This window comes from Ctenopharyngodon idella, chromosome 17, assembly GCF_019924925.1.
Source record: "Ctenopharyngodon idella isolate HZGC_01 chromosome 17, HZGC01, whole genome shotgun sequence".
NCBI lineage: Eukaryota > Metazoa > Chordata > Actinopteri > Cypriniformes > Xenocyprididae > Ctenopharyngodon > Ctenopharyngodon idella.
Window position 1 is genome coordinate 2,551,842 of NC_067236.1, and position 14,215 is coordinate 2,566,056.

Here is a 14,215-nt window from a genome sequence, read left to right on the forward strand (position 1 = left end):
CACTAGAGCTACAGTATACTTTACTGCAAACACCAACTGATCTTCTGATAATGACAAAGAATAAAATTGCAGAGTTTGATGTGTCTCCCTGTCAATCTTCAACCACTGAAATAGAAAATATGAGCTTGAACAACAGTATTTCAAAACAACAGTCTACATTCTTTAATTAGGCAAATATAAAGGTAATTTGGATCCTAAATATGTTTATTCTGGATCCCTGCAAAAGAGAGAAAAAGTTAATTTCAGACATTTGTGTGCATGATTTGTGTGTGTGATTTGTTGAGTTTTGAGTATGTTTTTTTTTTCATGCAAAATGAGTATAACATCTTTTGTTATATAGTGTGGATCATGGGGGAGAGTTCAGGATTACAACAGGACTACAGAAATGTAGGTCACGCACACACACTTTGATCATTTCTTTGTATGTTATTAATGTTATAATCTCTCTTCTGCATATATTGTGTTCAGATCCATGTGATCTCACACTGGATTTAAATACAGCAGACATGCATCTCACCCTGTCTGAGAGGAACAGAAAGGTGACACATGGGACAGAAAAGCAGCCGTATCCTGATCATCCGGAGAGATTTTATGAGTTTCATCAGGTTCTGTGTAGAGAGAGTCTGACTGGATGCTGTTACTGGGAGGCTGAATGGAGCGGGATGTGGGGGGTTCATATATCTCTGACATATAAAGGAATCAGTAGGAAAGGAGAATTGAAAGATTGTAAGTTTGGACACAATGAAAAGTCCTGGAGTCTGAGCTGTTGTAGTAACAGATTCACTGTTAGACACAATAATAAGATCACAGTCGTATCCGCTCCATGTCGCTCTAACAGAATAGGAGTGTATCTAAACTGGTCGGCCGGCACTCTGTCCTTCTACAGCATCTCTGACACACACGCTCTCACACACTTACACACATTCAAAAGCACATTCACTGAACCGCTCTATGCTGGATTTACAGTTTATTCTGGTAGTTCAGTGTCTTTGTGTTATTAAACAGCCTCCAGTAAGAAAAACTGAGACGCACAGTTGAATGAAAGAAACACTCAGATTATCTCCATCTTTAACTGATGTAAACTCTTTCAACAGCACACACACTCAGAATGTGGATGATATTAAGATTTAGTTGCCTGCACACAGAGCAGTGGAAAGGAGAGTGTAGTGAGTCATGTTATGATACAGCTCCATTCACAGCAGTTCTCTCTAGCTCTGCTACTCTCAATATAACAATAAACACCATTTATTCATATTATGTTGTACTTAAAAATAAAACAAATTCTGAAATGTAATAATTTCTCCAGGAAATTATACAGACTTTACCAATACAATATGGCTTTTCCATCTTTCTCTTTTTTTCTCTTCCTACATTTAATGTTTTGTGACCATATAATGCATTTTCAACATTAATTAATGAATAGTATATGAATAGTATAATATAGTATGAGATAATAATCATCCACTTTATGTTAAATGTAGTATGACATTAATGGAAATAACATTTTTAGTAAAACAGCGAATTAAGTGCTCTACAAAACACAGTTTGCAATAAACATTTGCTAAACAACACAGTAAATTCTTAAATGCTATGACAAAAAATTACCTGCAGCAGTTCTCTCTATCTTTGCTGCAGATCGTTTAAACTCAGTGTGCTATAGTGCCACCAACGCAGCCAATAGGAAGTGCGATCACTTCCCTTCTTCTTCTTCTTCTTCTTCTTTTTTAACGGCGGTTGGCATTCAGTATTTGGTGCATTAAGCGGGTTCTTCCAGTGCGTACTCGGTTACCAACCCCCTCTCTTCCCTTGGTCTGGGGAACCGTCGGATGTACTAGCTATCGACTACTGGTTCTGTGAGAGAGCGAGAGGGTCTGGGATGCAGCCGACCATCAGCTACAACAAGCTCTTCGCAGACACAGAATGACAGCTGACCTGAGATGCTCCACTGGTCCTGTCTATCAACCTGGTCAGAAGGTCTGGCTGTCAACCCGGGACATCAGGATGCATCTGCCCTGCAAGAAGCTCAGTCCCAGATTCATTGGCCCCTTTACCATCAGCAAGCAGATCAACCCGGTCACTAATCAGCTCCAGCTACCACCACAGTACAAGATTCACCCCACTTTCCACGTTTCACTCCTCAAACCTCACCACCCTTTTGTTTCTGTTCCCACAGAGCCTGGCACGACAGCGGATCCCCCCTTCCCCTCATCCTGGAGGACGGTGCGGCGTATCAGGTCAATGAAATCTTGGACTCCTGGCGCCGTGGTGGTCTACTAGAATATCTGGTGGACTGGGAGGGCTACAGTCCCGAAGAGCGCTCATGGGTACCTAGAAACGACATTCTTGATCCTTCCCTGCTCGACACCTTCCATGCTACTCACCCAGATCGACCTGCTCCCCGTGGAAGAGGACGACCACCACGACGTCAGGGTCCTCTGCCCTCTGGAGCGGGCCGTGGAGGGGGGGGTACTGTCACAGACACGCCAGGCTCCTCCATCAGCCAATCACTGCGCACTCCCTCACCAGAATACTGATCACACACACCTGCTCCCCATCAGCACCTCATCACCACAGACTTTAAAACACTCCACTCACCTCTGTCAGTTGTCCGGTCTCGTTCATACGAAGGACTCCTCAAGTTGATCTCCCCGTATACTCGATTACCTACCTGTTCTACCCCAGCGTGTTTTCCAGTCTCTGTGATCCCGTCGTCTGTGTGTGTGAGTGTGTTCACCTTCTCTGTTCCTCCATCCAGTCTCCGGCCATCCACTCTACCTCCATCCTCAAACCTGTGAGAAAAGGACAGTATCAGTATTGTTTATTCATCCCATCTATTATCCTTCACCATCTACTTACCTTCTCTGCTGTTGTTTACCTGGCTGTTCCTCAATAAAACACCATCTGCTTGCAATCTGTGTCCCCCGCTATTCTGTCTGTAACACTAATGCACAAGTTTTATTTTTCATTCTGTTTATTTTGTACTTCTATGACACAAGATGTTTTGGTAACACTTTAGAATACTGTTTCTTACTTACTGCATAATTAATAAGGAATTACTGAAGAACTAATAGGTAATTCTTCATTAAGTTACTGTTAACTACTAAGGAAGATGTGTTAACTAATCAGTATGTAATAGAATTTTATGATTTTGTTAAGTAACAGTTAGCTAATCAATAACTAATGAATTCTGTCATACCTCCTGAAGAACTATTATTAATTATCTACTAATTAAGTTTCAAGAAAAATAACTAAGAAGTAACTACTAATGAACAGTCAAACACAATTACATTGAGTTGTGGCCCTTTCTTATTTACTAATGTTATCAGTAGTAGTATTATGAAAATGCAATATTAATAAATACAATACATTTTATAGAGGTTTTTGCCTGTGTGAGAACTGGACCCTAAAACTAAAGTGTGACCATTTTTTCTATTGTACCAAAATCGTACAGAACCGTGACCCCAAAACCAAGGCACGTACCGAACCGTGACTTCTGTGTACTGATACATCCCTATATATAATGATTTTTAGGGGTTCAAGCACATAGTGCTGAAACTCTATTGCAGGGGTCGGCAATTAAGTTTGGCGTTGGGCCAAAAAAATTTTTTTGCCACCAGAACATAGTCAAAGGATTATTAAAGAAATTGACTGATGAAAATGCAACTAGAATTGCCTGTGACAGACTGTTATAGAGTATTTTGTAACTGGTAGTGAGCTGTTACTCTGTGTTAAATCCTGTAGTAGGACAGTCATTAACAAAGGTTTTACACTGGATAAATTAATAAAGGAAAGTAGTGATATGTAACCTGGCAAGTATCTTCATTCACCAACTTGCAACACAGACCGCCTTGCTAAAACACACATATGTGGGAGATGCGGAATGAATAAAAATAACTAAAAAAATAAAAATAACTTGAATAAGCCCATTAATGGCATGTTTGAGTCATGCTCATAACAGACTATGTTTTATTTCCTCTTTCCATATTGTTAATAATAAATGTGTATCATTTTAATTTGCTTGTTACACAATGGAGCCCAACTTATTGTAATAATTATTTGACGTAGCCTACTTTTACACTCAGAATTATTCCTTGGCATCCTCACGTACTAAACTGCAATTTTTTTTATTGTTTGCATGCTGGAGGTATGCTATTACGTTGTGTGCAGAGTGATGTTAACATTTAAACTAGCCGGTGAAAGAAAATGGCACTATCAAAGAGTCTAAAGAGGAAAGTTGACAGCGAAAATAGGGCATACAAAGAAGAATGGAAAGACAACTATGCGTTCATCCTACCTAGTTTTGTGAATGCAAAGCCGGTGTGTCTTATTTGCAACAAAGTTGTCGCTGTTTGCAAAGAATATAATATTAGATGGCACCACGAGACAAAGCATGGCACCTTCAAAGTGGCCTTTCCGCTCCGAACAGAGGCACGAAAGCGCAAAATTGAAGCACTGACAGCAAGCTATGCACACAGCAGCAGGATCCTGGTGCGGGGCCTCACAGATCAACAGAAAGTGACAAGTGCGTCCCTAAAAGCTTCTTGGGTGCTCACACGACACAACCTGACGCATTCACTGACGCGGAGGTTTTCAAAGAGGTTATGGTGACCGTTTTGGTAGAACTGGCAGCTACTGACATGTCGATGAATGCTGTTATTGCCTCTGTGAAACAGTTACCCCTATCTGCGAGGTCCGCTACCCGGCACATAGATGCGCTGTCAGATGCTGTGCAGGAAGTAATGATCAGTGGTCTCAATCAGGCCAACTACTTTTCCCTAGCCATTGATGAGAGCACTGACAACACAGATGTAGCCCAGATGTGCATCTATGTTAGATACTTTGATGGAAAGGAGTTCAGGAAAGAGCTGCTTTCTCTTATTCCATTAGAAGGGCACACGACTGGGGACATTATATTTATGAAAGTGGAAGAGTTGTTTAAGCTGCATTCATTGTCATTTGAGAAGGTTAACCTAAAAAACACAGAGGTCTGGTAAGCAGAGTGAAGGAGATCGCCCCCCAAATACATGGACCGCATTGCCTCATCCACCAGAGTGTTCTTTGCGCCAGGCTCAGCGGTGATCTAAAGGAAGTTATGGATAAAGTGATGCGAGTCATTAATTTTGTCAGGGGAACATCAAGCACACAGCATCGTCTTTTCCGACAACTTGTGGCTGATTCAGAAGAGGCAACTTATGATGACTTGCTGCTACACAATGACGTGCGCTGGTTAAGCAAAGGAAACGCGTTGGGCCGCTTCTGTGCGCTTCTGGAGGAGGTCAAGGCATTCCTTAAATTAAGCAAGATTAGGGCAGCAGCTGATCACCTTGCCCTCTTGGAAGATGAAAAATTTGTCTAATGTTGCATTTTTAGCGGATACATTTGGCCACCTAAACCAGCTTAATCTGCAGCTACAGGGGAGAGGCAAAACGTACTCGGTTACGAACATAACCTCGGTTCCCTTAGATACGGAACGAGTACTGCGTGTGGGGAAAAACTCCTTTTTCCTTGATACTGAAGCCTTATACAACAACGCAGTATAACTGCACGGCCATTGGTTCAAACTGGAAAACTTTTTGAACCAATGACGGCGTGGTGGAGCTGCGCGAGCCTATGGCGAAGCAGCGTGCCGAAGCCCGCCAAAATGGGCGGGGCGATTGGCTATATAAGTGGGCGCTTCGCCATAGGATTTCAGGTCAATCGACTGAAGTGACGACTCTGAGTCGTGCAGCCCCGTGGCACGGCAATAAACGCAGTACTCGTTCTGCATCTCAGGGAACCGAGGTTACTTTCGTAACCGAGTACGTTTTGCCTCTCCCCTGTAGCTGCAGATTAAGCTGAACGACTGAACTTATCTTGGGCACCAAGGGGGCCCAGAGGATAAGTAAAAAGGCCGAAGCCGTCGAGCCCTCTATGTTACACTTGCTAAAGAGGGAGCTAGCTCCCTAAGTATGGTATGATGACGGGGCTCATTAGAGGCCGTCATATCATACTGAGAGAATCTGAGCGTGTAAGGTCGGTACGTCAAGGTTATAAAATCTGACAAAAGTGGACGGCGAGGACCAGCCGGCCGCCTCACAGATGTCTTTGATAGAGACACCACCAGACCAGGCCCACGAGGAGGTCATGCCTCTTGTGGAGTGGGCTCTTACTCCTATAGGGCAATCTAGGCCCATAGACAAGTAGCATAGAGCAATAGCATCGACTATCCAATGAGTCGTTGCTTTGTGACCGGAAGCCCTTCGGTGCGGCCGCCAAAGCTGGACGAAGAGCTGGTCAGACTAGCTGGATGAAGAGCTGGACGAAGGCCTGCGACCGCACGATGTAGGTCCTCAACGCCCTAACTGGGCAGAGTAAATTCAACTCTTGCTCGTCCGTCGAGGGAGGGGCGGGAGAATAGAATGGGAGAAGGCTCTCTGGGCGGAGAGAGTGAGGCACGCGGAGGCTGAGCCGGCGTGAGCTCACTCGTCTCCGAGCGCTGAGTCCCTCTGCCCCGCTGTTTCTTCCTTGTAGGCTCGTGGGAGGAAGAGAACAGGAGGGCGCGAGGGGCGGGACCGCTTTCCGTGAAGAAAGCAATCCACGAGCGCAGAGAGGCAAGACTCATGTTCTCACAATGGGAACATGAAGTCCCAGTGAGCGCCGCCTCTGCGTGGGGCTTGTCCAGGCAGAAAACACACTCACCGTGCCCGTCGTCCAGATGCAGAGGGGCTCTGCATGTGCCACAGCTGTGGCGCGACATAGAAGGATGTCACAGCGCCATGAAAACGGCGTTTGTGCTCTTTTATAAAGTGGTGAAAACCGCTGAAATAGCTCTTTTTAGAGATCGGTAATAAACCGCTGAAATAAGCTCTTTTTAAAGCGCGCCGGATGGCGGCAGGGGAGCGCTGAGAAACCAGAAGCGCAAAGCAGGCGGCTCGAGAGCGGCGCTCGAGGGTGGGCAGTCTGCGAGGGCGCCGGCGCTGCAGGCGGTCGGCGGGTCTCAGCTGGTCCGCTGCGATGCCTCTTCAATGGGGAGGAGAGAGCTCGTTCCAGCAGGCGAGAGAAGGCTTTCAGTTCTCGAAGTCCAGCGAAGAGATGCGTTATCGCCGCTGAAGGAGAAAAATCTGAAATCCTATGGCGAAACGCCCGCTTATATAGCCAGTCGCCCCACCCAATTTGGCGGGCTTCAGCGCGCTGCTTCGCCATAGGCTCGTGCAGCTCCGCCACGCCGTCATTGGTTCAAAAAGTTTTCCAGTTTGAACCAATGGCCGTGCAGTTACACTGCGTTGTTGTATAAGGCTTCAGTATCGAGGAAAAAGGAGTTTTTCCCCACACGCAGTATGAGTGAAGTATCGAAAGGGAACCATAGCGGACATGGTTGAAGTCAAATATATCAACTGGCCGGCTGCTACATTTTAGTACACTAAAAACACAGGCCCTGGGACAAGTGACAGAGCTGATGGTAGACTTCATCAAGCAGCTACGGGCCAACTTCACTTCTAGGTTTGAGGACTACTCTATCCCAAAGGATATTATTGCTTTTGTGCGTGACCCTCTCACAGTCCGACCCGGAGACTTCTCCTCCCTGGTGAAAAAAACTATCCCCTTGTTGGACGAGGCAGCATTTCAGATGGAGTTAATTGATTTCCAAACAACTTCCCTGGTCATTGATGCGCTCAGAAGTGCGGAGTCTGTCAGTGCCTTTTGGGTGGCATGCTCAGAAGAGTACAGCACAATCAAAACACTCGCATTTTATGTTCTGACAATGTTCCCTTCCACCTATACATTCGAGTCGACCTTCTCATCAATGAATGCAATAAAGACGCATGAGAGAAATCAACTGACGCATAAAAACCTGGAGAACTGTCTGCGGATTAAAGTGACATCCATATCATCCAACATTAAAAAAATCGTGATTGATGGAAGATGCCATTTGTCACATTAAGTGAGTAGCCTACTAAGCCTGTGTAATAGTCAAAATGTATTTTGAACGTAATTAATGAATTTTATCTATTCATGTAACCTACTCCTGTTTACTCTGTCGTTTCAGGAGTATAAGCATATGCATCCCCTGCTGTTCTGCATACATGATCAAGACATTTTTTTTGCTGATTGTCTTGTCAATCTTTTTGATAAAAAGGAAGCTGAATTTGCTTTGTTATTGTTTACGTGTTGGTGCTGAGGTCCCATGTTATAAGAAAACGTTTCAATGGTTCACTGTTAGTTTTTTTCATACCACACATTTCATGACGGCTATTTTAGAGGCTTTTTTGAATGTCTTTCAGAACTTTTCAAATTAAAAGCTCTCAGTTCATCTCAAAATAAAACATTGCTGCAAAAATATTCTCGTACTTTTATTTTAAAGGCAAAATCACTAAAGACGAAGTGATTGTGAGTAACTGTTGCTGTCATGACAGATCTATTTCAGAACCAGACGCTATCATAATAACCTGGCTGCGGGCACGGGCGCGGGCCAGATATTATTGCTGGCAGGCCAGTTTTGGCCCACGGGCCGCCTATTGCCAACCACTGCCCTACTGTAATTGTAAGGATTTTTATCATTTTTCTTATGCCTTAAAACTGATCGGGCAGCCCAAACCGTAAGGCCGAGAGACTTGAAACTTTGTTAGATGGCAGTAGTCTTGCTCGCTACTCAGATACCCGGACTCATCCAAATCGGCCTGACGGTTGCGCTACAGCGATCAAAAACGCTAAATCGCTCATAACTCCTAGACCGTTTGTCCTAGAGTCAAGTGTCTTATATCATTCAAATCCTTGGCTCAAGTTGGAAAAAACGTATATATCTCTGATTTCATTTCCTTCAGGAAAAAATTTCCACCATTTAGAATTTTGTCCAAAATCTACTTTTGCAAACTAGTCCTAGGTTTTTCGCCCGATTGGAACCAAACCAGTGCAGAAAGATTCTCTGGAGTCTGAATATTAATAATTATCAAAAAAAAAACGCTAACGAGTTTACGCATCTGTAATCACGTGGTGTTTTAACAGATCCACACAATATGCATATGATTTGATAGATCTCCTCATTCTGAACAACTTTGCCTCAAGAACCAATGCTGTCAATCAAATTGTTCATTAATTATTCGCAAATATGTGAAAAACCTACTTTTGCGAACTAGTCCTAGGTTTTTCGCCCGATCGGAACGAAACCAGTGCAGGACAATTCTCTGGACTCTCTAGATCAATAATTATCAAAAAAAAGTTTAACTTTATCCTTTGGGTCTCTATAACAGGGTCATTTAGAAAGTGGGCGTGGTTAAATATACCCAAAAGCCTATAAAGCCTAAACGAAAACTCAGAACTTCACAAAAAAAGGTAAGCACATGCAGCATATGACTCTAAAGAAGCATGCCAATTTTTATGGAGATCGGACCATAGGTGGCGCTATAACTGTTAAAAACCTTTAAAAAACATATGTTTTTAATGGTTTTAGATGAAAATGTGTATAACGTTGGGTGTGGTCGACTTATTTTCACGCGAGTCACATCCTTAGACTCCTGAAACCTTGCTGAGTCCAACAATACCAGACATGCCAGGTTTCATTTATGGTTTGTGCAACGTTGTGATTTAACGCTTAAAAAACTTTTGCGAATATCTTCGAAACCGTTAATCCGATTGAGACGAAACCAGCATAGGAAACACAGAACCTAAGTTGGTTTATTAAATGTTTCAGCCCAAATGTCAGAATTATGATTGGAAGTGGCAAAAAAATCCAATCAAAGTCGCTCATTGGTCATTTTTTATGCTCTCATATATATAAGTGTCTATAACTTCAAAACAAAATGAGATATTTTCACCAAATTGGCACACATATGTATGGACACACTCTGAGGACACTCCAAAAAAGTGGTGGAGATCAGGCAATAGGTGGCGCTGTAACTGTCAAAAAACCTTTAAAAAAACTTATTTTTTCATTAGTAAATTGCCTGAAACTGTCATTTGGTGCCACCAGATGGCAGCAGAAGGCCATTAAGAAGGCCATTGTCGATTGCTCTGTTGATCGATTGCTCCAGTCTGCTCCTCTCTGCCTCGCTGCTGAATAGTTTGCGTCTGTAGCTCCGCAGAGCTTTGTTTTGAATCTATTTATTATAATTACTTGTCTATTTTATCATCACCATATATCTGATATTGCCTATCACATTAATCTGACGTCGCTAGCGGTTAATCTTTTAATCCAAATCGTTATCACAGCGCGTTAGCATTTCGCTAGCTTGTTAGCTTTTCGTCTGGGCCACGAACCGTCCTTTTCTCTCACGCACTCCTTTTTCTTCAACTCAAGTCCATCATACAACTGTGGTAAGTCGGATCACTCTACAAACACGGTGAGTCATGTCATCCTCTCCTTTTGTTGTTACTTGTACTGCCAGTCACATGCATAGTATAGCTCTCTCTGTCAGCGGTGAGATTTACACTTGATAAACCCTGTGATAAATGCAGGGAGATAGTCAGGCTGACAGAGAGAATCTCAGAATTAGAGACACGCATCCAAACTTTAATTGAGGATAGCAAGAATGCAAGGGCTTTAGATACTGTTTTGGATGCGACTAGCTTTGTGAACTCTGTACATTGTTCGGGTTCCGGCTGTAGAGCCCGTGCAGCAGGGCAATTGGGTCACCGTGAGGCGGCCTAGTTGCGGGACAAAACACCACTCTTCTGTTCCGATTAGAACATCAAACAGGTTCTCCCCACTCAGTGACGCACCCACTGAGAATCCTGTTGAAAGTGCCCTAGTAATTGGCGATTCTATTACACGGAACTTGAAAATAGAGACACCAGCCACCATAGTCACATGTTTGCCGGGAGCCAGAGCACCTGACATCAAAGCAAATTTAAAAGTGCTGGCTAATGCTAATCATAAATACTCTTAAGATTATTATTCACGTTGGTACTAATGATGTTCGACTTCGCCAGTCGGAGATCACTAAAATTAACATTAAAGAGGTGAGTGAACTCGCAAGTACGATGTCAGAAAAAGTAATTTGCTCTGGTCCCCTTCCTGTTCATCGGAATGATGAGATAGTTAGCAGATTATCATCACTCAATGGCTGGCTGTCTAAGTGGTGTCCGCAGAATAATATAGGTTTCATAGACAATTGGAAAAGTTTTTGGGGCAGACCTGACCTGTTGAAAAGAGATGGTATCGATCCCTCCTGGGATGGTGCTGCTCTTCTCTCTAGTAATATGGCACATAGTCTTAGAGCTGAAACATGACAAACTGGGGCCCAGGTCAGGAAGCAGACATACTGGCTAAACCGACCGTCTGCTAGCCGTCTCACATAGCCAACACATAGAAACTCTTTCAGCTAGATATTATCACATAGAGACTGTGTCTGTACCCCGAATTAGTAAATACCTAAAACTTCCAAACCCATTTAAGGGTAAAAATTTAATTGATGTTCAACAAATAAAAAACAGAGATAATACTGATAAACAAATGATAAAGCTTGGGTTGCTGAATATTAGATCCCTTTCTTCAAAGCACTTATTGTAAATGATATTATCACAGACAATAATCTAGATTTGCTGTGTTTGACAGAAACCTGGCTAAAACCAGACAATTACATTATTTTAAATGAGGCTAGCCCTCAAGGTTACAATTATCGACACAATCCTCTTCAGAAAGGCAAAGGGGGAGGTGTTGCTGTAATTTATAGTAGTATCTTCAGTATTACTCAAAAGTCCTTCAAATATAATTCCTTTGAAGTGATGGTGATTTATGTAACATTATGTAAGTTGACATTTGTGCTGGCTACTGTATACAGGCCACCAGGACACCATACAGACTTTATCAAAGAATTTGCTGATTTTCTATCGGAGTTAGTACTGGCTGCGGATAAAGTTCAATTAAATTCAATTCACATTTATTTGTATAGCGCTTTTCACGATACATATCGTTTCAAAGCAGCTTTACAGAGAATGCATGTCAACATTACAATTTGGAGAATGCAGTTAGCTAATAATGTAATAATTTAGGCGATTAATATACAATCACTGTTTGCAATTTAATTGAAGGTAGAAGCAAAGAGCTCCTGGAAAAATGAATTACATATTAACAATAATTAGGATATATAGAAATTTACGAATGTGCGTGTTGATCCAGATGTTGCATCTTCTGAAGTCATCGCAGGAGTTGGCGCCGTCTCTTCCAAAGCTTTAGTCATCTGAGGTCTTCTTAAGAGGCTGGATCCAAACTGAAACTGATGTACTCTCTAGTCACGGGCGTCCCGAGGTAAAACAGAAAAGCAAATGGAGAATAATTAGCATAGCTGCTGTTCATAACATTAAGCAAAGATAGTCATGTGTAATTGATCTGATATGAGATGGATTATGTGAGTGCTTGGCTAAAGAGATGTGTCTTTAATCTAGATTTAAACTGGGTGAGCGAGTCTGAGCCCCGAACATTATCAGGAAGGCTATTCCAGAGTTTAGGAGCCAAATGTGAAAACGCTCTCCCTCCTTTAGAGGACTTAGCTATCCTGGGTACAACCAGAAGTCCAGAGTTTTGTGATCTTAAAGAGCGTGAAGGATTGTAGGGCGATAAAAGATCGGTTAAGTACACAGGAGCTAAACCATTTAGAGCCTTATAGGTCATTAGCAGTACTTTATAATCGATACGGAACTTAATAGGTAACCAGTGAAGAGATGATAAAATTGGTGTTATATGATCATATTTTCTTGACCTGGTAAGAACTCTAGCAGCTGCATTTTGTACCAATTGTAGCTTGTTTATTGAGGAAGCAGGGCAACCAGCTAGTAATGCATTACAGTAATCTAGTCTAGACGTCATGAAAGCATGAACTAACTTTTCTGCATCAGAAACAGATAACATATTCCGTATCTTAGCAATGTTTCTGAGGTGGAAGAAGGCTGTTTTTGTAACATATGAAATATGATTTTCAAAGGACAAGTTGCTGTCTAATATAACACCCAGGTCTTTAACTGTCGAGGATGGAGTAACAGTACATCCTTCTAAATGCAAATTGTAGTCTGAGAGATTCTGTGTACAGGTTTTTGGCCCAATAAGTAATACTTCAGTCTTATCTGAATTTAATAGAAGAAAATTACTAGTCGTCCAATGTTTTACTTCTTTAACACACTCTGTCAGATTGGATAATTTAGAGTTTTCATCTGGTTGTGTTGAAATATATAATTGAGTATCATCGGCATAGCAGTGGAAACTAATTCCATGTCTTCTTATAATATTACCAAGTGGCAGCATGTATATTGAAAATAGCAGAGGGCCTAACACAGATCCTTGAGGCACTCCATAATTTACTATTGTTATCTTAGATTTTTCCCCGTTTAAATAAACAAAATTGTGACGGTCTGATAGATACGACCTAAACCACCGTAATGCCTGTCCCTGGATACCAGTGTAATTCTGTAGTCGATCTAGGAGTATTTTATGATCTATAGTGTCGAACGCAGCACTGAGATCAAGTAACACTAGTATTGAGATACAGCCTTGGTCAGAAGCTAGAAGTAAGTCATTTGTAATTTTAACGAGCGCAGTTTCTGTGCTATGATGAGGCCTGAATCCTGACTGAAATTTTTCATAGATAGCATTTTTTTGCAAGAAGGAGCACAATTGGACCGACACCACTTTTTCTAGTATTTTAGATATAAATGGAAGATTTGAAATGGGTCTGTAATTTGCCAATACATTTGGATCTAATTGTGGTTTCTTAATGAGAGGCTTAATAACTGCTAACTTGAACGGTCTTGGAACATGACCTAGAGATAAAGACGAGTTAATAATATTGAGAAGAGGCTCTTCTGCTACAGGTAACAATTCTTTCAGTAGTTTAGTGTGTATTGGATCTAATAAACATGTTGTTGGTTTAGACGCTGTGATAAGTTTATTTAGCTCTTCCTGTCCTATAGTTGTAAAGCACTGCAACTGTTCTTGAGGGACGATAATTGAGGCTGAATCATAAAACTCTGTCAAGGGTTGTACATTTACAACTGTATTTCTGATGCTTTCGATTTTTTTCAGTAAAGAAATTCATAAAGTCATCGCTACTAAACTGTAATGAAATGTTTTGTTCTGGTGATGTCTGTTTATTTGTTAATCTAGCCACTGTACTAAATAAGAACCTTGGATTGTTTTGGTTATTTTCTATGAGTTTGCGGAGATGCTCGGCCCTGGCTGCTTTTAGAGTCTTTCTATAACGGGACGAGCTGTCTTTCCACGCGATTCTAAAGACCTCTAAACGAGTTT

General features: G+C 42.1%; 1 protein-coding gene across 2 annotated transcripts in view; it reads left to right on the plus strand.

The window, feature by feature from the left end:
- The window catches only part of LOC127499133 (NACHT, LRR and PYD domains-containing protein 3-like), a 35,714-nt gene extending 32,814 nt beyond the window's left edge, over positions 1 to 2,900 (plus strand). For both annotated transcript variants that reach the window (XM_051869281.1, XM_051869282.1), the window contains exons 7-8: positions 341 to 387; positions 469 to 2,900. In XM_051869281.1, the coding sequence (XP_051725241.1) occupies positions 341 to 387; positions 469 to 1,001 (580 nt within the window). In that variant the 3' untranslated portion in view covers positions 1,002 to 2,900. The remainder of the gene's footprint in view (positions 1 to 340; positions 388 to 468) is intronic.
- Positions 2,901 to 14,215: the final 11,315 nt, after the last annotated feature.